At 33.8% G+C, this 26,924-nt stretch overlaps 2 protein-coding genes and 1 long non-coding RNA gene across 3 annotated transcripts; 1 reads left to right on the forward strand and 2 right to left on the reverse strand.

Moving 5' to 3' along the window:
* Nucleotides 1-319: 319 nt before the first annotated feature.
* On the reverse strand, nt 320-2,544 carry LOC18097647 (probable galacturonosyltransferase 9). Its single transcript, XM_006384180.3, has 3 exons — nt 2,236-2,544; nt 882-2,120; nt 320-784 (listed from the first exon to the last, which is right to left on the reverse strand). Exons 1-3 carry the CDS (start codon nt 2,413-2,415, stop codon nt 509-511), a joined length of 1,695 nt encoding a protein of 564 aa, XP_006384242.2. The 5' UTR covers nt 2,416-2,544; the 3' UTR covers nt 320-508.
* Nucleotides 2,545-6,529: 3,985 nt separating this feature from the next.
* LOC112327103 (uncharacterized) lies at nt 6,530-8,446 on the forward strand. Its single transcript, XR_008059030.1, has 2 exons — nt 6,530-7,075; nt 8,027-8,446. It is a non-coding gene; the product is annotated as an uncharacterized LOC112327103 (long non-coding RNA).
* Nucleotides 8,447-23,371: 14,925 nt separating this feature from the next.
* LOC18097648 (basic leucine zipper 43) lies at nt 23,372-24,301 on the reverse strand. Its single transcript, XM_006384181.3, has one exon. It carries the CDS (start codon nt 24,098-24,100, stop codon nt 23,510-23,512), a length of 591 nt encoding a protein of 196 aa, XP_006384243.1. The 5' UTR covers nt 24,101-24,301; the 3' UTR covers nt 23,372-23,509.
* Nucleotides 24,302-26,924: the final 2,623 nt, after the last annotated feature.

Here is a 26,924-nt window from a genome sequence, read left to right on the forward strand (position 1 = left end):
ACTTCAGATGAAGAATTTTGCACTGCCAACTAGAAATTCATCCTAGATCTGTTCCCAAGTATATATGCATATTAATTAAATCTTTGTCTACAAACACCTCCCTTCCTGCAACTAAATTGGGGGTATTACTCTAGAAAATTTGATTGCCTTGTTTTCAACAAAGTTTGTTATCAAATGTCAAAGTTTAACATATTTCAATAAGTTCAGATGTAAACACAGATGTTTTTTGACAAAGAACTAAGATAAGAGAAATTACAGTTAATATAGAAGTTATGTAACATGTCAAAATACTCATAGCACAATATGTGAATCGCTGGAGTTCGTCAAAAATATTTCATTCAAAAGAATCATTTCTGCGTGTACGAAACCATTTTGGTTGAATACAGCACTTTGAAAGTGACAACTAATGATCGGATCCAAAATTTTGGTAAATAGAAGTAATCCAGTATGAACACTTACAGCTCATTGCTGTCTACCTGGCCAATGATGGAGCAGGACCGGAATTCGTCTAAAGGCCAAAATTGCATGTCTGAACAAATTCCATATCATTGTCTACATACTTAGTCCAGAGATTCTTGTACTGGTTCATTGCAATGTCAAGCCAAGGTTTCATGTTTCCATTATAATGAATGACAGCAGCGTTGCTGATCTCGTCCATACTAATACTTGGATTATATCCGAGGCCAAGCACATGCCAGGATTTGTCCAGGGACTTCGTCGTTGAGTAAAAGGTGATCAAGCCAGGTGGAAGAGTACCCAGTTTCCATAGAGTGCGTTCCTCATTCTGTGATCAGAATTTACGATGTTACTTTGTGTGGCAATTAAAAGGAGAAATCCTGTAAGAAATAAGTTAGTTGGAAAGGAAGGAAAGATGCACTTACCAGGCTCTGCCAATAATGATACTGCTCTGTGCATTTCTCCCGCCTCCATGCATCAAGATCAAATATATTCATCCCAAAAGCCCAGGCACAGGCCTTGGGATTAAACCTCTCCTTAATCAAAGGATGTGAAAAGTTCAAATACTGTGCATAACGATGAAATGATCCAAAGCAAGTCTCAACAGCTCCATTCACCTTACCATCCAAATCAACCTTCCACAACCCAGTCAAATCCTTCTGAACCACAACATCATCATCCAAAAACAAAATTTTATGCAACTTAGGATACATCTCTGGCAAATAAAACCGAAGATGATTCAACATAGACAAGTACTTAGGGTTCCGAAACTTCATATTAGTCGAATCTTTGGTAGCATTCTCTGCCTGATTCTCAAAATAAAACTTCTGCATATTAGCATTCTCAAGCTGCCTCAAAACCGGCACATATGATGAATTCAAGAATCTATACTCCTCCACTGCCTTGATCCCTACAAAAGCGCCACCTTCCACAGGCCGCATCCTAAACCAAACCTTCATAGCTGCAACATTCATCCTATCTGTAACCACGTGAAAAACATGTTTCCACGGTTCCTCCGCATTCTTCACCACAGACCTAATCAAAACTGAAACCGCAATCACATTATCTGAAAAAATAGCATAATGATACAAACTTGGATCCTCAAACTCCTCCTTATACCCTTCCTCCTTGTACTTCTCCGGATGGGCAACCCTCTCCTCCACAAGCCTCATCGCCAAACAATGCAAACTCTTCGGTACAGACTTGGCAGAAATCAAGCTCGCAAACGCTCCATTCTTCTTGGCCTTAATTAACAACTCATTAACCGCAAAAATCGTATCTTTCAACTTCTGAATTTTTATCTGATTATCATAACTCTCCTTCGATTCCACTATCATTAACCTGGCAACTTTCACTATATCCTTAACTTCCTTCTCAAATTGCCTTAAAACATCCTCATCCACCGGACTACCCGGCTCGAAAAGGGAGGATTTATAACTCGGTTTCAAAGGTAAATCCGTTAAATTCTTAGCTAATTCATCAAACATTCTTAACTGTTTAGAAATATCAAGCTTGAGCTTTCTCGCATACGCGGCGTATGCATTGACTAAAGTCATGTGATCATTCGCTTGTTTATATATCAAATCTAATCGTGTTTTTAAGGGATCTGATTTAACCGCCAAAAAGGTACGTTGTACGTAAGCATTTCCGCTACTAGGCAGTGACTGTTCCACAAATCCAGCATTCAAAAACGCAAAAACAAATAAATGAAGTCAACGAATTGAATTGAATTGAAATATTACAAAAGACATGTAGTTTTAGTGAGGTTTCGATGCTTACGTCGTCTTCGTGATGGTGATGGTGATGGTGATGGTGAGAGGAGAATAGAATGGAGAAAGTAGCGAGGAAGAGAAGAGTGAAAATGGCAGAGATGAAGATCCGGTAAGAGAAAAAAGGGCGGAGTCCACCGTTGATGCCGCCGCTGCCTCCCCCTCGGGTTCCTCGGGCCGCCAGCGCCATTGTTGGATTTTAATCAGGATCTGAATTATGTTTTTTTAGCTTGAAGAAGTGAAAGGGGAAAGGTCGTTGTTTTGTTGGAGATCTAAAACCGAAAGGGATCTGTCATCTCTTATGATCTTATCTTAGTTACGCGTACTTGTTTTATATATATATATGTTAAGATTTTGGATTTTTCGTCATAAATAACTATGAATGGTTTTGTATTTTAACTCCTATAGATTATTCAATATCTCACTTCTATACTTGGGCAGTATTTTGGGAACGTGGTTTTATATCTGGACAGCGTTTGGCAGTTGAAATCATGTTTTCAAAAATTTAAAATTTATTTTTTAAATTTATTTTTTATGTTTTTAGATTATTTTAATATATTGATGTGAAAAATAATTTTAAAAAAATAAAAAATATATATTATTTTAATGCATTTCCAAGCAAAAAACACTTTAAACCGCCGCTATTATCACATTCTAAAACACCTTTTAATTGCTTAAAGCCTTCCAATGTTTTTCCCAAATCATTATATATTCTACTTTTTTTTTAATTTGTTTTTCAATAATATTTTAAGTGTTAACTTGTATGAGATTTGAGAGGGAAAACAATAAATAAATGGAGAAAATAGTCTTTCCTTAATTATTTATTTAGTAGTATAGGGTGAAACTAAGATTTGTAAGACAATAAGGGTAACAATTATAAAAGGATTTAAAATCTATTGATATTGAGATGGATTTGGTATATGATGGCATGAAATGGTATAAAAAGATTAATATAGGTATGTATTGAAGATTGGCTGTTGTTCTAAGAACCAGGGGGTAAATTTAGGAACTTAAAGAGTACGGGGATAGAAATAAACAATTGATGAATTTACAAGGGTGAAAATATGGTTTATTTTTTATGGGCAAAAGAAAAAAGGGGGGTGCTGGTGCATCATGCCACGTGGTATTTGTCTTATAGATCCTGTAAAATTGAGCTGAGAGGGGCCCCACGGAAGATTTCACAGATAGATTATGGAATCATTGTCATACACTAATTATAGTTGTCGTGTGTCCTGCTTTGTTTTTAATTTTATTACAAATGTGATAGTCGTCGTCACTGAGGAGCCAAAAACAAGTGGGTGTTTTAACTCCACTCGTATTGAAAAGGTATGCTCTAGTTTCTAGAGGTTTATTCATGTAGCTTTAGTTATTTATATTTTGGTTATAAAAGTTCATTTTCTAAGGTTTTAATGTTGCAAATTGGGTCCTTAGAGTTTTTAAAGAAGTTCAATTTACTCTTTAAAGTTTTCTGTTATTATATTTTTTGTCCCTATAATTTTAGGTGCTTAAGTTTTGGTCCTAAAACGTCATTTCTCTCACATTTCAACCCCTAGATATTGCAATATTCTTATTTTGGTCCTTAAAGTCTTCATATAAGTTTAATTTGGTTTCTAAAGGTCTCAAATTTCATGTTTTATGGTCCTTGTAATTTTAGATTTTTATACATTGGCCTTAAAACTTCATTTCCCCTTGTTTTCGGTCCCTAAATGTTGTAATTTTAGATTTGTTTATTTTGTTTGTTTTTTTATTTTTAAATTGATTAGAGAGTGTTTTGAAGTTCACAATAGAGTTATTGATGTTCCTGTGATTATTTTTTATATGTTTTTAGATGAAAACAAGTTAAAATTTGGATTTTGGGGTCTTCAAACTTAGATCGTGCTTTGACAGATAATGTTTCGGTTGTTTTAAATAAAAAACTTAGTAGACTATACAATACTCTTTTTAAAGAAAAAAAACGTGTTGGCCTACCCTTCTAATTACAAATATGCTTAAGCCTTTTTTTTCCGACTAGGTGTGCTTGAGCTATCCTTTAAAGCCTAGGTGTTTGTGGGCTTGGCTCTTGGATTTTTTTATATTTTAAAATAAAAAATTTTAAATAAATAATTATAATAATATTTAAAAAATTATTTGTTAATGTTATTTTTTAAAATAAGATTAGAGCTTCTAAAATAACATTTTTTAATTATTTTATGAATAATTATACATGAATATAAAATACAAATGTTTCTTAAAAATTTTGCACATGAATATTCAATGAAAATAAAATATTTTTTTTTATTATGAGATTTTTCTATAATTTTCTCTAACTAATTATCCTTTTATTTTTCTATACAAACACATAAAAATTATCAAGACATGATTTTTTTTATTCTTTTGTTGAGAGTTTTCTTTTCAAAACATGATAAATTTGAATTTCAGAAAACATGCTTTTATTAAAAAAAAACAAATATGTTTCCTTAAAATAAATTAATAAAGAAAAAAAGGATTTTGGCTAAAGAAAATATTTTTCTCATGAATTTAAATTATTAAAATTCTAGTGAACATCTATTTTAATTACTTTAAGTTTATTGAAAAAATCATGTTGTTAATAAAAAACAATGTTCGTAAAAACAGGAAAATGCATAAATAAGAAAATAAGGGTTTTGACTAAAGAAACATTTTTAAAATCTTTTAAACCCTTTCAAATATTAATTTTAATTGTTATAAATAAAATTTAACTTCGTTCTTTTATTTATTGCATGGTCTATTACGCCAATGTTATTATTAACAAGGACTCTTTGTAGCCTACATATATAGAATATTTGCATATGCATGTTTTTTTTTTTAGTAGGAAGATAAATTTTTTATTTTAGTTTTTAATTAGTATTTAATACTAGTTTTATGATTGATTAGTTTATATATTTTTTATTTCATTGTATTAAATGCATGCATCATCTTTCATTTCTCAATTAATAAATATGATGATACCATAAAATTTACGTTTTATTTTTAGTATAAATGGTGTATAGCGTTAATATCATATTTTTTAAAATGCATTAATTTTGTCCATGTACATGAGTGCTTTTGAGGGCCAAATGTACGTTTTATTTTATATTTTAAATCATTGGCATTTCCTAACCTATTGATGGATTATGGCCAACGCTTTTGGGTGAATTGCTCCAACAGGTGAATATCTAACAACATTTTTGTGATACAAAAGTTGAACCTTTTTTTTTTACTGGGGTTGCTCCTATAAAAATTTAAAAAATAAGAGTAAATTATTATAATAACCCAATTTTGAATTCTCTAAAATTTTCTCATAAATAATTTTATTTATATTCTTATTCATAAAAATAAAAAAAAAGTTTAAAATTTAAAAATATATTTTTCTCGGGTCAACCGTCATTTTTTCATCAAAACCAAGCCCACCGGGTCAAACCATGTCGATCAGGGTAAGAAATGAGTTTCGGATCATTTTGGGTCAAAATATCATTTTCGATGAAAACTGAATCCACCAGGTCAATACGGGTCAAATCGTGTCGATCGGGGTAAAAAATAAGTTTTAGGTATTTTTGGGTTAAAATCATTATTTTTTATTAAAAACAAATCTATCGGGTTAATAATGATTAAAAAAATATTTTTTAATGTTTGAAATTAATTTTTTAGCAATTGAAACAAGTTTTTTCTAATACTGATTTAAGTTTTTAATTTTATGTATGTATATTTATTATTATATATAATAAAATAAAAATTAATAATACAATTTTATTTTTTTTAAGAACAGTTGGAGCATGTGAAATTTTCTTTTTTAAGATGCTTTATATTTCATGTGTCTGGTGCATGTCTATTGTGCACTGGCTTACATCGCAAAAATAAAAATAAAAAAAAGGAGGGAGAGAATGCTGAAAATATTGTTAAGAGTTATTGAGATACTATTCATTTTTTTTTTGAAATCCTTTTTTTATCCTAATAAGATATTGATTAAAAAAAAATTAAAAAATTACCAAAAATATCTCAACAGTTAGATATAATAATAATTAGATTTAAACCCTTGATTTAATCTGATCTAATAGGATTTAACACACTAGATTAAAACTCAAATTCATCTTAACCCTTAAAATATCTGTTCTTTGATTTTATTTTGCCACGTCAACCAAATCTTGTGTGTGTTTTAAGATTTTAGTCAAATAGGTATAGGTATAAGTGCATCATAGTATGTCGGTCGTTAGTTAAAAAAAAGGGAGTTTATTATTGGATGATTTACTATATAAATGAGTGATGATATTATATTTAACAATTCATTAACTAATTAACATAGATATAACTATTTGAGCGTGTACCAAGAATCCAATGCACCTTATCACACAGAAACAAATATTTGTCAATCATGATCGTCAGATCAAGTTTCAGATCAAGCCAGCCACAATTGTGGGATCAATTAAGAAGTGATCCAAGGGTCCCAACGCTCCAGGTGCACTAGATTACCATGCCAGCATCTGCATCGTAATATTTCTCAGAATATCTCTCTTCCTCACTATCGATTCTTTCTATCATCAGATCTCCCAACCCCGGCCACTTCACGACACCTTGTCACCATAGAAAGACTCCTCTTCTCCTCGCGAGAAAACCCTTGGTGGTCCTCATCGCAGTCTACGCCTTATATGGCCGAAAAAAGCCAGCAAAACCTTTGGCCAACTGAAGCCTCAAGCCATCAATTCTCTCTCCCTAGTGGTCAAAGACCTAAACCACCACCACCAGTGGAGTACTATCATTGTGATCTACCAGAATCTGCCCTTGTTTTCACGAGTTCTCGTTGGAAAATTTCACCACCTCCGAGAGCGGACGAGCGTGAGCTATACGCGCCACCAAAGGTATTTTCAAAAAAATTTCATTGAAGTTCAAGGGTATTTCGGTATTTTTCCTAGACAGTGGCATTCAGGTAAATTCAAGGACTTCTAGAATATTTTTAATTTTATTTTTTTACATGTATTTGTATTGTATTTTTTTATTTATGTAAAATACCCTAAATAAATAAAAAATGAAGACACGGTCCAATGCTTGAATTTAGTTGTCATTGTGTGTGGGTTCAATGTCTAATTTTTCATTGCCAATGTAGGTCCAACTCTCGTTTTTTATATTTAATTTAATAAAAATAAAATGATAATAAAAATAATTCTTGTATTAACTGCTTATATTAATTGATAATTAATCTAAAAATGATATGGTCTATTATCAGATCCTGTTTTTTGGATGTTGAATATTCAATATCAATTAATATTTGATTTTGAATTAATTATCTCTATTAATTATTATTGATCAAGGATGATCTTATGTTCTAAAATCAAGCCATATTTTTTGTACGTTATTTAAAATAAATATTTCTAAAATCAAGCCATATCTTCTTCCTGGAAAGCACGGGTTCTTGAGAAAGCAGAGATTAATCAACAATGACTTTGTTTGTTTTTGTTGGATCTGGTGGATGGAACCCCGATCCTCTCTCTCCTTTTCTTGTTGTTTCTTGTTCTTCCCCTCTCTGGTTTTTGGGTTTTCCCTTTGTTTGTTTTTGTTGGATTTGGTGGATGGCATGGAACCCCGATCCTCTCTCTTCTTTTCTTGTTGTTTCTTGTTCTTCCCCTCTCTGGTTTTTGGGTTTTCCCTTTGTTGGATCTGGTGATGAGTTTCCTTAACATTAATGACGCATCGTGGGGTGAAGGAAACCGAAACAAAATGGGATTTGTGGTAGACAACCAGATCTACAATGTGGATTGGATTAGTTGTGTTGATGGTTCTAATAGAGGCCAACATTTATTTTTCTTTTTCAGGCGGGTTCTTGTATTCCAGAGGAGGAAGAGGATGAACAGTGTTGGTAGAGGACCATTGGGTTTGAACCGGTTTGGAATGGAAAAAAACCGAACCGAACCGAACCGAAATTAATCGGTTTGAACCGGTTTTCGGTTCGGTTCGGTTCAAAAAATTAAAAAAAAATTCGGTTTGGTTGTTTAATTTGGTTTAAAACCGGACCGAACCGGAAATGCTCAGCCCTATGTTTGGTGATGGTCCTTCACTTCCTGCAACAATAGCTAAATATAATTTTATTGGGGTAGATTATAAAGTAGTTCCTCTAATTTGTTTTTTTATTTTTTTTAGTCTTTCTAGTCTGAGAAACTAATTAATTATTTTCTTTTCTTGGTATTCATCGCACCCAATTTAATATTATTTTATATTAAAAATATCTTATTATTTATTCGATCTTTTTATATTATGTATTTATTTTTTTTCTTTTTTATAATTAAATAATAACATAAATTGAAAAGAAGCATAAATGAAGAAAAAAAAGAATTAATTTATAGATAAACTTAAAATTATAAAAACTAATTAATTAGTTTTTAAAATTAAAGAGACTATTTAATTAGTTTTGCAAAATGAAAGAGATTAATTTGTATCTACTCATTGGGTAATCTTGCTTGATCATTTGATTTTTTCTTATATGCAATTAGGGAGATGATTTTTTCTTATATGCTATTAGCCATAAATATATTTTTATAAGATGATTTTTTTTTACAATTTTATTCTCATTTTATAATTTTATGAAATGACAAAACTAACCTCAATTTAATTCTTCAAACATTAATAAAATAATTCAAACATTATAATTTCATTTTCTAATCAAATTTTCAATTGTATTTTTTATTTTTATTTTATATTCATGAAAAGTATTGAAAGATTTATTTTATTTTTTAATTATTTCTTATAGTTTAATCTAACATAACTTTTTATTTTAAAACACTATATAGATAACAAAACATCACTATCATCAATCAATGATATGATATTATTAAGAGTATTTATATTTTAATATAAACCAAGTGATCTATATTTTGATTATTATCGTAAAATTGTTATAATGTTTTAAGAAATTTGCTTGCAAATTATAAAATATTTTTTTACAATAATGATTATTAAGGATAGATTACATAAGTCAATAACAACATAAATATCATTATCACTGACACGACCAAAAGATTGATGTCTTCTCCCAAGTGCAGGAGTGTCGAAGTAATAAATAACCCGGTAAGACCGGGGTCGAACCACAGGGAGGTTAATTGTATAAATTATAGATAACAATAATACAACAACAACAATAACAACAATAATAATAATAGTGAAGAAGAAGAGGAAGAAGTTGATGAGAACTTTGAGATGGAAGATTAACGTAAGGATTAAACAATGATAACAACAAATGTCAAGGTTAGAGGATCCACTAATGGTATTTCAAACAAGTATAGTATAAACTCTTTTTATTCAATTGGAAACCACACACAAAGGAGGTTCCAATCAGATTATAAATTGTTAACATGATTACATTAGTTATCTTATTCGAATAATGCTAATACTTGTAAATGTTGTCAGGCATTCATGATTATAACTTATGTTAACAACAAATCAAGTTCCTTTCATAGCTCAGGTGTCGGTTATACCATACAGTATGGGCTATGAAAGTGCCAAGTATTTGTTGTACCAAGTGTTATACAACATAAATCTAGATTAACCATTTAACAAGCAAAGTATTAAAAGTGAACAAGATAACAAATATAAAGCATGTTAGTATCCAACATTAAAGTCCATGTTAAGTTTATATTATACTTATTCTTACACCGTTAGTGTACCCTTTTCACCTTGACATAATTAACTTAGTTAAACATAATGAAAGAAAGAAACATAAATAAACAAGGAAAGGAAATGAAAAGCATAAGCAAGAAATTAATATAAGCAAAACTTAAGCATTACAAAATATAAAGAGAGAGCAAGAGCATGATCTTGATCTGAACACCAAGATGCCTAAATACATGCAAAATGCCTCCTTTTATAGGCCAAAATTCGGAACTATTGATTTGTTGACTAATTGATGAGTGAGTGGCCACATCTTGACTTGGTGACAATTCTTATCTTCTTGTCTGCCAAAAACGTCATTGATAACGTCATCATTTGAACAGACTTCAATCATGAAAGTTCTAGGGAATTGTCTCATCTTTCCAGGGTAAAAATTTGAGATCATTTGGACTTCTAGAACTCGAGATATGGGCTGAACACTGAACAGTGTCTGGGCTGCAGGACAGATTCGGACTTCTTCGTTGTTGCTACAATTTGGACTTGAAAACGGCCTTATTAAATCTTGGACTCCTCATGAAAGTTGTAGGCCTATGTCTTAGCTTTCCATACATATAAGATGGACCTAAATCCAAGATCTGCAGCTCCAGATATCACCCGATTACCGAACAGTGTTCAAGTTTGGACTACACCAATCATCTCTTTTCTAAGTTTGCCCATCTCTTTGTCCTTTCAATTGCAGTACTTCAACTCATCAATCAATTCTTTCATTTATGTGATAGGCCTGCATTTAAGATGAACATTTACCATAAATTAAAGGTATCTTATATTATTAGATATGTTAGTATAAAACATGCTTTAGTTAAGGAGTTATTGATACTTCAAGTGCAAAATGATGATATAGAACCTTGATAAAAATGCACTTTTAAGTACTAATCACACCCCCCAACCAGCTTATTACTAGTCCCTAGTAATCAAAACGTTAAAATAGAGAAACAATTTGCAAATTCCACAAAGCAAGGCATTCATCATTCAACTTCCATTAATCTATCCAGATAAACAAACTCTCATTAAATTTTATATATCTGCTCAATACCTCTTAAACAAAATATTATTAAACCTTCCTTTTTATGTGCTCAATGTATGAAAACATAGATGATGGGGCTTTTATTGGAAGAAAACAATATTTTGTTCTAATGTTTAAGGTTAACTTCCTTGGGTTGGGATTATTATCTTCTTTTTTTTTCTTTTTCTCTTTTTCTCTTTTTTTTTTCTTTTTTTCAATATATATATACATATACTTAAAACACAATGTATCTTTAACCCATGTAACGAGCTTTCGGCTAATGACTCCCAGACCAGTTGGTCTTAGGGCATTAGGTGTTGAGACACCCCTACGAGCTTAGTAACTCGGGTTGCAGATACTGATACGTAGATAGTGCAATGTTTGATTCCCTTAAGCTTTTCTCCTTAACCCATGTAACAAGCTTTGGGCCAATAGCTCCCAAATCAGTTGACTTTAGGGTATTAGGTGTTAAAACACCCCTTCGGGCTTAATTGCTTAGGTTAGGGAGGCTACGAAACCAAACTTATCTACGTTTTTATTATCATCATTTTTTTTATTTCTTTTTTTTTTCTCTTTTTTTTTTTTGAAAATTATATACTATCCCTATCCCTTAGTTGTTACCTTTAACAAAAGAACATAAATAATGTAATAATCCAATATGCAACCCACAATCATATGTTACAGTGTGTGTGTGAAAATGAAGGTTTAAGAATACTTGTTAAATGAGTATATGAGCAGAATCAAGTGATAATAATGCGAGAGTTTGTAAACCTGAATATTTCAAGAAGTATTCTAATAGGCCTTGTTATGAATATTGCAAATAACCATTAGAAAATGTTTACTAAGATGCGTCTCAAGAGTCAATAAAATTCCCCCTTACTCTGCCATCCTAGTAATAACAGTTTTGTCAAATGGTTTTAAAAATAGCAAAAACAGTTAGTAAGTTAGTTTTTTTTTTTTTTTTAATGTCAACTACTACCCTCTCCCCCCAACCAGAACAAGACATTGTCCTCAATGTCATAAGATAGAAAGATAGAGTATAGAAGACATCACCTGAAACAATGAACACTAACAAACCTGAAACACACTTAAACAAATATAAGAAATAACAAAACAAAATAATATGCTAATAATAAAACCAAAAGACACAAGGATTCACAAACGAAGGCTCAAATCCAATCTAAGCTTTTTACGGCTTTCTGTAGTTGACCAATTTATGCGACTCATGGAAGGATCAATTACAGGGGTGAAAGATTGTAGTTTGTCGATCAATTGTTCAGCAGTAGCAGCAAAGATTATGATTTGTCGTGCCGAAGATGTTAGAAATTCCTGTTCCACAGCTTGATCAAGAAAAGACAACAAATTATCATAAAAACCATTAACATTGAGCAAACCTATAGGTTTATGGTGAATGTGAAGTTGGGCCCAAGAGGAAATATGAAAGATCTCTTCCAATGTGCCCAAACCACCTGGTAAGGCAATGAAGGCATCAGCATGGTTAAACATTGTATTCATTCGATCAAACATTGTGGAGACCTGTAGTTCCTCTCCAATTGTTCTTCCAATGATGTCCCCTTTTGTTAAAGCTTCGGGGACGACCCCCAAAACTTGACTACCTCCTAAAAATGCAGCTATTGCCACACCCCCCATTAACCCAAGGCTGCCTCCTCCATACACTAAATGAATCTTTCTCTCAGCTAGGACCTGACCAAGATGATTTGCTGCTTCTAAAAATGCTATTTCCTTCCCAGGACTGAATCCACCGAAAACACAAATATTTTTTATGTGATAACTTGAGGGACCTGCCATTTCTACACACTTCTATATCTGTCTAATGTAAGGGTTGAGTAGAAATGAGGGGAAGGAAGAGAAGATTTTATAGATGAGAAATTAAAGATGCAATCATACCCTTATATGCAGACCAGCTGGAGTCTCACACACTCTTTCTCTCTCTCTCTTTATTTAATTATTTATTTTGAAAAAGCATGTGTATGTACAGGTAGTTGTGATTGTGGCTCACATCTTCCCTTGGTTTTACGTCCAAGAACGGCTTAAACGCCCTCTATGGGTCGGGGATAGGCTTCCCATCCAGTTTTCTTAAAAACTGGCAAACAGGGTCTTTTTTAGTCAGATTCCCAAGACTAAGTCGATCATGTTCTTTATGAAAATGGGGCCATAAATCATGAATAGCACGATGCACATCTCCACTAGGATGCGTCTCAAGGGTTAATAGAAGATTATCTAAAGACCCCTTACTCAGGCCATCCTTAATGAATTGTATTTTATCTTCACGGTTTATAGATACCATTCCTAAAGAACGACATGTTGCATTACAAGTCCATCTGGCACATCTGTGACAGACTTTCAGTTGTTTTGCACGACGTTTCTTTGCAAAAGTGCTTTTACCTGTTCCAGGCATGTGTGAGATGAAAGAATTGGAGGACTCACCTGATAATCAGACCTTTGCTTCAATCAACCAACGGATATCTTCAGGAATTCCATGATTCATTAACAACCTCAATCTTGCACACCTAGCACGGTAAATTTTTGTAATCGCATTCTGAGGCAGAGCGGGAAAGTACTTTTTCAATTTTTCAAGAGTGGTGTCCATTTTCAAATGAGAATTGGAGAAGAGATTTAGAGAAGGGAGAAAAAGCAAAGTATTGCACAAATATATACAAATATCAGTTATTATGGGAAACTGAAAGAACCGACTGAAGTCACGGAGTACCGTTATCCGCCATTTGACCGGGGTGAGAGAGACTAGCAAAACGAAAGTCACACCAAAAAGGAACACAAAACAATGTGAGAAAAACAAAATAATCAACCTTTATCTACAGGGTCATTCAAACCAATGGATTCATTTTCACTAGGAAAATTATCAAAGTAAGGTTTCAAACGATGTCCATTTCCCTTAGAAACATTGTCATTCTTTGGATTCTCAATATCAAAGGCCCCATAAGGATACACATGTGTTCTCAATAAATGGACCGCTCCATCTTGATCTTAGCTTTCCAGGACATAAATGGAGTCGAGAATTATAAAGCAAAACTTTTTGACCAGTATCAACTTTTTGACAATTTTCACAAGTTTTGCAGAATGCATGTGTGTCCTTGAACATGGTGGGCCAATAAAATCCATTTTGTAAGATTTTCGCAGCTGTCTTTTTTGACGAGAAATGACTCCCACATGCTTCAGAATGACAAAGTTTAATGACATTACTTACCTCATTGTCAGGAATGCATCTTCGAAATATTTGATCAGGACAATATTCGAATAAGTAAGGGTCATCCCAATAAAATTTCTTCACTTCGTTCAAAAACTTACCTTTGTCTTCGGTACTCCAATGAGTTGGCAAATCACCTGAGGCAAGGAAATTGATATTTTTAGCAAACCAAGGCATTGAACTAAGAGAAAGTAAGGATTCATCAGGAAAGTAATCATCGATTGGTGTGATGTCGGATGTCGAATCTGTTGTCACTTTTGACAAAAGATCTGCATCAACATTTTTGGTGTCTTTTTCACCCGTGATTTCTTCCTGAGAATAAATCATTTGCAAATCTTCAGATTCATCCAATTCAATTTTACTCAAAGTAGATTCAAGTTGATCATAAACTAATTCTTCAATAGAATCTACTTCTTGTAAATCATTATCATCTCCAGGTTGTTTGTAAATGTTAAAAATATTCATCTCCAATGTCATGTTTCCAAATGATAGCTTCATCAGTCCATTCCTATAATTAATCAATGCATTAGAAGTTGCAAGAAACGGACGTCCTAAAATAACAGGAAATGAATTACATGCTTCAACAGGTTGTGTGTCCAAGACAATAAAATCTACAGGGTAAATGAATTTATCGACTTGTACTAACACATCTTCAACTATTCCTCTAGGCACTTTTATAGATCTATCGGCAAGTAAAAGAGTCACAGAAGTTGGTTTTAACTCACCTAGATTGAGACTTTGAAAAACTGAATATGGAAGTAAATTCACACTAGCTCCAAGATCAAGTAAGGCTCTTTCAATTTTATGTTCTCCAATAAAGCAAGAAATTGTAGGACAACCAGGGTCTTTATATTTCAATGCATTATTGTTCTGAAGAATGGCACTTACTTGTTCGGCTAAAAAGTCTTTCTTTTTCACATTCAATTTTCTCTTCACAGTGCACAGATCTTTCAAAAATTTAGCATAAGAAGGAACCTGTTTAATAGCATCTAACAAAGGTATATTGATCCTTACCTGTTTGAAAGTTTCAAAGATTTCAGAGTTGTGATTAACTTTCCTTTGTTTGGTCATGGCATGAGGAAATGGAAGTGCTGGCGGAGAATCAGTCTTTTCTTTGCAATGATCAGATTCAACCCCTTCCTTACCCTCAGAGATTGACTCATCATCATTCTCACAAGGTTCAAGAATGGGTTTTTCAATAACCTTACCACTGCGAAGAGTGATGACTGATTTTACGTGATCCATGTATTGGCTTCCCGAACTACTTGCATTTGCATGGTACTGCCCCTTGGGATTTTGTTGTGGTTGAGATGGAAACTTACCTTTCTCTTGGAAACTGAGAGCAGATGTGAACTTTGCAAGAGTATCTTTAAAATCTGTCATGCTTTGAGCAAGTTGAGTGTTAATTGCCTCTTGCTTTTCCATAAATGCATGCAATGTTTCCTCAAGATTTCTTCTAGGAGGCGGAGCATAAGGAGGTGCATATCCATGAGAATTTTGGAAATTATGGTGTGCTTGAAACGGTGGCTGTGAAGTTTGAGCATTATTGTTCTCACTCTTCCAATTGAAATTTGGGTGATTTCTCCAACCAGGGTTGTATGTTTGCGAGTATGGGTTATGATTGGGCCTTTGGAAACTGTTTAATGTGTGGGCTTGTTCATGGAGACATTCTTTAAAAGAAGGCAAGGTTGGACAGTCATTGGTTGAATGTTCGTTGGTTTCACAGATTTGACACGCAATGTCTTGAACAGATTTTAATTGACCACTCTTTTTCAATTCTAGTGCCTCGACTTTTCTAGCTAAGGATGCAAACTTGGCTTGGAGGTCATGATCTTCTCTAAGGTTGTACATACCCCCACTAGATGTATGAGGTTGGGTTTTACTTGGTGCCTCATAAGTACCTGTGGTGTCCCAATTTTGTGCATTTTCAGCTAGCAAATCTAAGTACTCCATTGCTTCATTAGGGTCTTTATCTTCAAAAGTTCCATTGCACATCAATTCAACCATTTGCCTATCTCTAGGTGTTAATCCTTCATAGAAATGTGAAACTAATCTCCATGTTTCAAAACCATGATGGGGGCAAGTATTAAGCAAGTCTCGATATCTATCCCAACATTGGTAAAATGTTTCTCCTGGTTTTTGAGTGAAAGTGATGATTTGTCTTTTGAAAGAGTTTGTTCTGTGGGACAGAAAAAACTTCTTTAAAAATTGTTGTTGCATTTCATCCCAAGCACGAATGGATCCAGGTCTCAAATTTTGTAGCCATGTTTTAGCTTTATCTTTTAGTGAAAAAGGAAAAAGCTTTAACCTAATGGTGTTCATGCTACAATTTGAGTCATTATACGTGTTGCAAACCTCCTCAAATTCCCTTAAATGCAAGTATGGATTTTCTAAATCTAAGCCATGAAAAGATGGTAAAAGTTGAATAATGTCTGTCTTAAAATTAAAATGAGATGCATCAGGAGGAAAAACTATGCATGAGGGTGCACTTGTTCTTGTGGGATTCATGTGGTCTCTAAGTGTTCTAACCCGAATATTCTCATTATTCTCATTATGAAGTGATTGGTTATCTTCTTCAGCCATATTTTCTGAAAATGATGAGGATACCCTACAAAGTCTACCACTTAATGTACGTGACCACACTCTCATGCACGTGTAAAAAGAGAATAAAAAGAAGAAGAAAGAAAAAGAAAAAGAAACAAAACAAAATAAACAAAGTTAGATACAAGAAAAGTAAAAAGAGAAAATAAAATAAATACTATAATTTGTACAAGAATTTACCTCCCCGGCAACGGCGCCAAAAACTTGACACGACCAAAAGATTGATGTCTTCTCCCAAGTGCAGGAGTGTCGAAGTAATAAATAACCCGGTAAGACCGGGGTCGAACCACAGGGAGGTTAATTGTATAAATTATAGATAACAATAATACAACAACAACAATAACAACAATAATAATAATAGTGAAGAAGAAGAGGAAGAAGTTGATGAGAACTTTGAGATGGAAGATTAACGTAAGGATTAAACAATGATAACAACAAATGTCAAGGTTAGAGGATCCACTAATGGTATTTCAAACAAGTATAGTATAAACTCTTTTTATTCAATTGGAAACCACACACAAAGGAGGTTCCAATCAGATTATAAATTGTTAACATGATTACATTAGTTATCTTATTCGAATAATGCTAATACTTGTAAATGTTGTCAGGCATTCATGATTATAACTTATGTTAACAACAAATCAAGTTCCTTTCATAGCTCAGGTGTCGGTTATACCATACAGTATGGGCTATGAAAGTGCCAAGTATTTGTTGTACCAAGTGTTATACAACATAAATCTAGATTAACCATTTAACAAGCAAAGTATTAAAAGTGAACAAGATAACAAATATAAAGCATGTTAGTATCCAACATTAAAGTCCATGTTAAGTTTATATTATACTTATTTTTACACCGTTAGTGTACCCTTTTCACCTTGACATAATTAACTTAGTTAAACATAATGAAAGAAAGAAACATAAATAAACAAGGAAAGGAAATGAAAAGCATAAGCAAGAAATTAATATAAGCAAAACTTAAGCATTACAAAATATAAAGAGAGAGCAAGAGCATGATCTTGATCTGAACACCAAGATGCCTAAATACATGCAAAATGCCTCCTTTTATAGGCCAAAATTCGGAACTATTGATTTGTTGACTAATTGATGAGTGAGTGGCCACATCTTGACTTGGTGACAATTCTTATCTTCTTGTCTGCCAAAAACGTCATTGATAACGTCATCATTTGAACAGACTTCAATCATGAAAGTTCTAGGGAATTGTCTCATCTTTCCAGGGTAAAAATTTGAGATCATTTGGACTTCTAGAACTCGAGATATGGGCTGAACACTGAACAGTGTCTGGGCTGCAGGACAGATTCGGACTTCTTCGTTGTTGCTACAATTTGGACTTGAAAACGGCCTTATTAAATCTTGGACTCCTCATGAAAGTTGTAGGCCTATGTCTTAGCTTTCCATCCATATAAGATGGACCTAAATCCAAGATCTGCAGCTCCAGATATCACCCGATTACCGAACAGTGTTCAAGTTTGGACTACACCAATCATCTCTTTTCTAAGTTTGCCCATCTCTTTGTCCTTTCAATTGCAGTACTTCAACTCATCAATCAATTCTTTCATTTATGTGATAGGCCTGCATTTAAGATGAACATTTACCATAAATTAAAGGTATCTTATATTATTAGATATGTTAGTATAAAACATGCTTTAGTTAAGGAGTTATTGATACTTCAAGTGCAAAATGATGATATAGAACCTTGATAAAAATGCACTTTTATGTACTAATCAATCACGTTAAGTTTAGATTTTAAGAAAACAGTTTTATTTTTATATAATATTTGTTATTGAAATTATATTTTATATGCAGTGTTTTATAGAATTGATGACATTTTAGTTATAATTAAGAACACTATTATTATTATTAACATTAAAGGATGTGGAAAAATCTTGGTAGTCAACACTATTATTTTATATACAGTGTTTTTTGTTTATTGTTTTTTAATTTAACCCTTTTACAATAGAATCTTTTTTTTTATCATTAAATATTAGATTGTGTTTGAGAATTGTATCTTGTAATTTTTTTTGATTTTTTTTATTAGGTTATATACCGTTCTCATGGATCTAGTTTTTTTTTTTTCTTGATGTTAACCTTCAATGGTTTGAAGCATAGTTATTAGACTCGACCCGGGGGTTAACCCGGCCAAGGAGTTAGGTCCCAGGTTACATGGGTTGACCCGGATTAACCCACGTCAACCCAAATCAACCCAAAAAAATTAAAAAAATATATTTGAAGTTTTAATATTTCATATGAAAAAATTAAGAAACAATCCATGTAAATATACGCTAGACATGTTATAAATAATAAAGTTTAAAAGATTATTTCAAAAGATTTTTTATCACACGTTGAAAAGATACTATGGTAGTATGTTATCTTTTTAAGTTGAAGTATTTAAACTAAAATGGTTTTTTATCCCACATTAGAAAAATATAACTTTTTTCTTGTGAACATAGGGTATATATACTAAAGGGTTTCAAATCTCATATTGAAAAAATAATTTTTTTCTTGTGAACATAGAGTATATATACTAAGGGGCTTTAAATCCCACATTGAAAAAATAAAATATTTTTCTAGTATTTATATAGTGAACTTTGAAAATGGTTAATAACCAACTAAAAAATATATAAAAAAGATGGGTCTTTGGCTATGAGAAAAAACACATTTGAGAAAAAAAAAACTGGGTCTCGACCAGGTTTTGCCAGGTAGCCCAGGTCATGGGTCAATCAGGTTTTGCCAGGTTTTTTCTCATCCCGGTCTTTTGTCTTACCCGGACCAGTTCAGCCACCGGGTCGACCGGGTTCAATAACTATGATTTGAAGTGGTGTTTCATAGTTTTTTTTATTTGCTTTCTATAAATTTATCTTGATCTCATGATCTAGGTTATAGGTTTAACAAGTTAATCCGGGTTGACCTGGATTATTTTTTTGGGCCGCTTTTCTAATTGATTTTTTTCCCGATTTTATTCTTCAACATCGAGTTGGTTGGAAAATTGAGCTTCATAATTTTTTTCAATTTACTTCCTATGGAATTTTCTGATATTATAACTCGAGTCACGAGTTTGATTAGTTGATTCATTTTTTTCCTTTTTTAATTGTGTATTTTTTAATTGGGATTCACAATTTTTTTATTTACTTTTCAAGAAGTTATCCTGTTATCATGACTCGGGTCACAGGTTTGGGAGGTTGACCCGAATGTAATTAACTATATTTTTTTGTCCATTTTTAATTGAACATATTTTTTTTTCAATTTCACCATCCAACAATTCAATCATCTTCTTCTTCTTCTTCTTTTCATTTTCATCTTTCAATATTAGATTGTTTTAAGAATTAAGTTCATGATTTGTTTTTCAATTTATTTTCTGTGGAGTTATCCCAATCTCATGGATTTATTCTTTTATCTTGATTTCAACCTTTAACATTGAATTTGTTGGGAATGAAGCTTGATAATTTTTTTTTATCAAGTTATCCTAGTCTTATGATTCAAGTCATGAGTTTAACAAGTTGGCCCGGGTTGACTTGGATTGTTTTTTTTTTTCCTTTTTTTTAATTGATTTTTTTTTCAATTTTATCATTCAATATTGAGTTAATTGAAAATTGAACTTTATTTTTTTTACTTGCTTTCTATGGGATTATTCTAATTTCATGACCTGGATTAATTACGGGTTTGAGAGGTTGACTCGGGTAGTTATTTTTGTTTTTTTTTTATTTTATCTTTCAACATTAGATTGATTAGAAATTAACCTTCATAATTTATTTTGATTTGCTTTTTATATGGCTATCACAATCTCATAATTTGGGTCATAGATTTAACCGGTTAATTTGAATTGATCTAATATGTCACATTTTCAATATTTTTTAAGAATATCTTTTAATATTTCATTGTATCAATATATTTTTTTAAATATTATCCAATATACATTATATTTTAAAGTTTATGATTAATTTTTTATTATTATTAAAAAGCACATTAGAAATGTTTGGATAGATATTTTTGCGTTTAAAAAAACAATCCATCCGAGCACAACACAAGCCAATAATCTATTTCTAAATGAAAGTTATTTTAGTTTTTAAGGATAGAGATGAACAAATGAAGAAGTCGGAATATCACCTTTCTCTCTCTCTCTTTTTTTTCTATTTTTATTTTTTTAAAATTGTTGATGAGAGCTTGATTTTACAGAACCCTTTTTCTCCCCAACTCAAGGGGCAAGAGGAAAGATTTCTTCGTTCCTTGAGCTAAAGACAGATTTCTTCGACACAAGGGTGAGAAGACCAACACTAATCTAATTAATAACCATCTACGTGGTGATCCAGTGGTAAGAGTTTTGGACCAAGAGGTTTGCTCCCTCTGTGGTCTCAGGTTTGAACCCTGTGGTTGCTCATATGATGGCCACTGGAGGTTTACATGGTCGTTAACTTCAGGGCCCGTGGGATTAGTTGAGGTACGCACAAGCTGGCCCGAACACCCACGTTAAATTAAAAAAAATAAAAATTATACAATTCCCGAGTCCCAATTCCCCGCAATTCAACATCTAAATTTTTAGATAGAAAATTCAATGCGGGAAAAACAACATAATTATAATTCATTTAAAAACTTCAACTATCAACAAAATAATAGGTTTAAGATCTTAGCTATAACTAAGTGCTACAACATATTCATCTCCAAGAAGAATTTATTTTTGAATTACAACAAGATTAGAAAGAAAAAGGTTTGAGAAAATCTCACACACAACAATTCTCCTATTAGCCCTTTTTTTTTTGCGCCAAGAAAATCAATTTAGACACCACCAATCTTCAATCCAACCATCTAGAATGAAGCACAATGTGTTTAGAATTTTCTGTAAAAATCTCAGCCCAATTCAACGGTCAACAAATGAAAACCAGAGAATGAAGGAAGACTGCTCAAGCTGCCTCGTTTGGTTTTTCTCCCATGGTCTCTCCTTTTCTCTTGCAAAGCCTTTCAGCACAGCAGTGCCATTTGCTATTTATATTAGAGGAAGCTGACACTGTGCACTTAGAAGCTTTCCTCTGTTGTTTATTTCAATTGTGTGGTGGACCACACACAACAATTCTCCCCTCCGTTATCCAAATTGCAATATCTGATTGTGTAATTATCAGAATATTAATCAGCTTTTTGTTTACACAGTAATTAAGGAGACAAATTATTGACTCTGATTGCGTGTTTGTCATGCAGTAGATCATAGTGCTTATTTGTTATTTTTTTTTCATTACGGTTAAGTAGTGAATTATGAAAATCCGTTGATTGTTTTAGTTGATGATGGGAATTTGATGCTGATATTGGGGTTAGATTTTAATCCATAGAGGTTCATGTCAAGTGTGGATGATGCACTAGCACATTGTCCTTAATGGAGGGTTCCAGCTCACACTGGTGCTGTTAGTGCTTGGGTTTGATGAATTGTGAATGTTAAGATTTAAGGGTTTTGAAATCAGTGTTGGATTACTCGCTGTGTTCATCAGTGAGTCCAGATTTGTTAGGGAGTCAGAGTCAGATATATTTACTTTGGTTTCTTCCCTTCTGTTTTCGTTATTTGCTAGAAAGGTGTTTTGCTGCTCCCCTGCTTCTTCCATTGGGGTATTTCTGTTTGTATGAAGTGTTGGATAGTAGATACAATTCTGGGAATGGAAGCTTTGCTTTGTGAAAAGTAGATGCCGCTGAATTATGAACAAGGTATGAGAAAATTTTAATCTCCAGATGACGGAAAATATTTTGCAATGGGAAAATGGGCCATCTCCTTTCTCTTATTCACTGCATCCTGAAGCACGCCATCCCCTGATTTCAGTGTGTACATGTGAGAGATGGATTATTTTTATGCCAGTTGATATTGTTGTGCATGATCTAAAATATCCTTTAGTAAGGATGCTTAATCGTGGTGTTTGAGATGGAAGCTAGCTTCTCAAGCCTTTTTACTTCATTTTTGTGGCAACTTTCTGGGTGGGAATTTATTTTATCAAAACTTTCTGAAGTCTTGTTCCGGAAACATCATGCTTTCCAGAAAGAAGAGAGATGTGAAAATAAATTTAAAAAAAAGGGCCACAACTTGATCTCTGCTGGGCTGTGAACACTATACAGGATAAAACAAATTACCAGCTAAACTCAGACAAGCCGCTTTCAAAAAGCATGGAACAGTAATTGGGATTTAGTGGATAGCCTTATGATGTGTTTTTCTATCGTTATCATATTGTTTTTCTTGTTATAGTAAGTTGCATCATAAAACAACACAAGCCACCATCCTTTTGTTCTGTGTTACATCCAACACTTTCCCATCCCAACGCATCTGTTACTTCCTCGATTTTGTTACGCCTGATGGAAGTGCTTCCTTTCACTCACGATGGCTTATTTGTTTCGATAAGATGCTTTTATAGAGTTCATTGTATCTTCTTTCGGGCTAGAGTTTAGGCAAATGATCCGTAGTCAAGGCTCTTACAGATGATTTCTGAGAAGGGATCTTGTGGGGTTTTACTCACGAGTCTTTAACAGGCACTGCTTGCAATATCTTTTTGTGTTTCAGTATGCCTGTTGTGCTGCTTATAGTGTGAGTATTAATGAGATTTGTATGGTCTGTTGTTCTCATGTGATTTGGTGACAGCTTAAGAATATCCAAGCACGAATATGCAGCATCGAATTGCTCAGTAATTTAAAGATACGATCCAATCGTGTTATTCCACTACTGCTCATTCTCTTACAGCTAAAACTGGGGCTGGGACTGGTTGACTTTCACAAACAGAAGAACCAAAAATGGGAAAAAAGTAGACTAAATATGTTGCATCCATCTTAACCTAGCAAATCTGAAGAACTTGTGATGGATTGGTTTGAGGACTCAGCTCTAAGATAAGCCGTATCACAGGTGATGTCTTCCAGGCCTTTCAATGAAGGGTAAGGGCTACTGAGTTGCATGTCAGTGAGCACTTGACGTAGTTCAGAAATCTCCTCTTTGAGTTGATTATTTTCTTGCACTACCTGATCATGGCACTCTGATACATGGTTCACCTTATCTACGAGCTGGTGATTTTCATTTCGGAGCCAAACCACCTGTGACCAGAGCTCATCTAGGTGTTTCTGCTTCCGCATGCGTGATCGGCGTGCAGATTCTCTATTGGAAATCATCCTCCTCTGTTTTCGCTCATTGATAAGAGAGAGTTGTTGCTCATCTGCCTCATCAGAAGTTGAGTGGCTGCTCATACATGATGCTTGTAGACTGAATTCTTGAAGCTGAGGAGGGATCTGGAAATTATAGGATTGATTAGTGAATTGGTTAAATTGAAACATCTGTGAGTTATCCTGAGTCATGCTGAAATGAGCTGAATATGGGGACGAGTTGGGAGGAACTAGATAATGGAGTCCTGCAATCTCATTTGGCTGCATGGCTAAAAGCTGGAGAAAACTTTCAGGATCTAAGCCTCGGGGTTCGAAGGTGAATTACTCTAGTCTGGTATTGTGTTGAACGGGGTTAGAAGTCCAAGGTTCAGTCGCCTTTTATAGTGAGGGGGGAGTTTGAGGTGACCCCACTGTTGGCAATTTGGAGTAACAGAAGCAAAGCTTCTTAAGACATAGACCACTAGAGCATCATGCAGATCATGTCATTGTTCTTATGTAGCCCTTGTTAATGTATGCACATGAACACATAATTATAACACTAAGAGCTCGTGTACTGTTTGCCTTGTATGGTCATGCTATGGCTATATGCGTGACGACAATGACGTGCACTCATAATCAGGTCCTGCATTTTGTGTTGTGGATAATCATCTGATATCCAATGATGCTTACATCAGGAGGGGAGTTCATATTGCGGGAGAGTACAATTATATCAATGGGGAAATGTTTGAGCATCAGAGAGCGAGGCAGAAAATAGGGTGCTAGAAGTCAATCTTCAAAGTGGAGGTGTATTATTTCAAGCCAAGTTTATTTAAGTAGTTTACTTAATGATCTTAGGCCAATAAGACTCTGTGACGTAAGGAACTGGAGGAGAGGGAAAGCCAAGCCTTTTTCTAACCATATTTTGGAAAAGATTATACAACAGAGTGAATGACTCGACAGCCACTTCACAGAAATAAAATAATGGATTTAGAGTGTGCCCGTTTAAATTGATTTTCTGTATGCACATTCTCTCATGTGGAATACCTTGGTATCCTTCATGGCATGTCATGGCATGACAGGCATCGTTGTCCTGGGAATTATTCAGGGAGTGCAGACTTTGGAGGATGGGCAGAGCCTGTAAACCCCTGCAATCTGTGTTCTTTTTTCTTTTTTGGGTTTTGGAGGATGGCCAGAGCATAATCCGGCTATATCTGTGGAGACAACTTTCTTTGCTAGGATGTGCTTGAATGCCATGTTCTAACAAAGCTTGCTTTAAAATCTTGAATTTCTTATTCATGTACATGTAAACATGGATTAAAACTGTCTTTCATGTGCATGATGATACAAAAGCAGCCATAATCTGTAATCTTTCAGCTTGATTAGATATCAGAACACTATGGAAACAGGGGTGGCAACTTTTAAGTGGTAGTTACGTGTGGTCCAAGATGTTCTTCGTACTAATTGGAAGAGGCCAATAGTTTTTGATTGCCACATATCTATCGACTATATTTTATGCTTATATAATGCATAGAAATTCTGACCCCCAGCAGGGAGATTTGACTGAGAAGTGGGATCTTTAATGGTGGGAAAAAGCGATGGCTACTTTTATAGAATCGGAAGGGAAATGGAGGTATTCTTCAGATCTTCCCCAATGCAACAATGGACTGCATAATTCGCTGCTGATCTCCTTGCCAAAACCCGATCAAGACTACAGCTGCTATAAAGCGCTAGAGAAAGACACCTTAGCAGTCATTTCTCCCTCCCATGGAATGCAAAGCTTTCAGTAAGCAATCCACAAGGCCATTTATCTGTTCAAAAGATGCGAGGTTGCCCCGTAGAGGGTACACGCCATTGAAAAGCGTAGTGGGCTGTTTCTTTCACTCTGTTAACAGTAACTTCCACCCAAGACCACTAGTTTGAGGATATTAGCGAAACCAGTGTCACATTTGAAGCTTTCTAGGGCACCCAAGTCAAATTATGTAGGCTCTATTAAGAAACTTGGAGAAGATTAGCTTTGATCTTAGCCACACTACCAAGCTAGTCTCACACCAAGTGGAAAGGAATGATCTCAACAAATGGTGATGGTGGGGAGGAGCAGGGGTGGTGATATAGATGTACTTCGATGGGCAGGTCCTCCACTAAACGAAAAGCCTCCCCAAGACATCAAAAACTTTACTAAAGGAAAATGCTCTCTCTCCCACACTTCAGGTTGCCTGATCAGCTTGAGTGGATCATATGGTCAACAATATCATTAGACAGATGTGGACTTGTCTTTCTTTTCTTGTCTCGTGCTTGTCCATGCCTTGTTGCGAATTCTTTCTCCTAAAGATCTGTGTGGATTTTCAGAGTAGAGGGTGGATGAGCTCTCCAAGACTTTTATGGTGGTATATCGTGTTTTGTCCATTGTACTTGTATTGTACACATAGTAGAGTAGATTCGGGGTATTTGAGGGTATTTGAGAGTGTGGTAACAGTTATGGATGAAAGTGCTTTTCAATCAAAAATACATCAAAGTAATGTTTTTTTATTTTGTCTGTTGTACTTGTATTGTACACACAGTAGAATAGATTCAGAGGTATTTGAAAATGTGGTAGCGATTGCGAATTAAAGTATTTTTCGCTCGGAAATACATCAAAATAATATTTTTTTAAAATTTTTTAAATTTTTTTTAATATTAGAACATAAAAATAATTAATGATGCGTCATTTAAACACGCTAATACCGCTCTTTCTAATCAAATAAATCTATAAAAATAAGAGATTAAAGGGCACCTTAAATTGATTCACGAAACTCACACGAATTAACCACCCGCCTCCCTCTTTCTGACGTGAATGGAATGATTACCACCGTCATCTTTTCCTCCCCGAGCTTGCATATCTTATCGTGCGCTTCAAATCATTTCCAATGTTTCCTCCCTTTCCCAACCTACCCTTGACCCTTGACACGAGATCACTCAATCCAGGAGCATGGTAGGGGTAGTTTGGGGACGTAAATATATAAATTAGAAAACATTTCCCTAGAATAAAGGTTTTGGTCATGCACGGATGGGTACTTGATTTAACTGCCTACCTCAATCTTTATGGTACCACAGTGACCCATGAAGGCAAAGCAAG

This window comes from Populus trichocarpa, chromosome 4 (assembly GCF_000002775.5).
Source record: "Populus trichocarpa isolate Nisqually-1 chromosome 4, P.trichocarpa_v4.1, whole genome shotgun sequence".
Lineage (NCBI taxonomy): Eukaryota > Viridiplantae > Streptophyta > Magnoliopsida > Malpighiales > Salicaceae > Populus > Populus trichocarpa.

Coding starts and splice junctions, on each gene's coding strand:
- LOC18097647 (XM_006384180.3), bottom strand. CDS start 2,415: ATGGCGCTGGCGGCCCGAGGAACCCGAGGGGGAGGCAGCGGCGGCATC. Junction 2,121..2,235: donor ATCACCATCACGAAGACGAC/GTAAGCATCGAA, acceptor TTTGTGGAACAG/TCACTGCCTAGTAGCGGAAA. Junction 785..881: donor ATCATTATTGGCAGAGCCTG/GTAAGTGCATCT, acceptor TTCTGATCACAG/AATGAGGAACGCACTCTATG.
- LOC18097648 (XM_006384181.3), bottom strand. CDS start 24,100: ATGCAGCCAAATGAGATTGCAGGACTCCATTATCTAGTTCCTCCCAAC.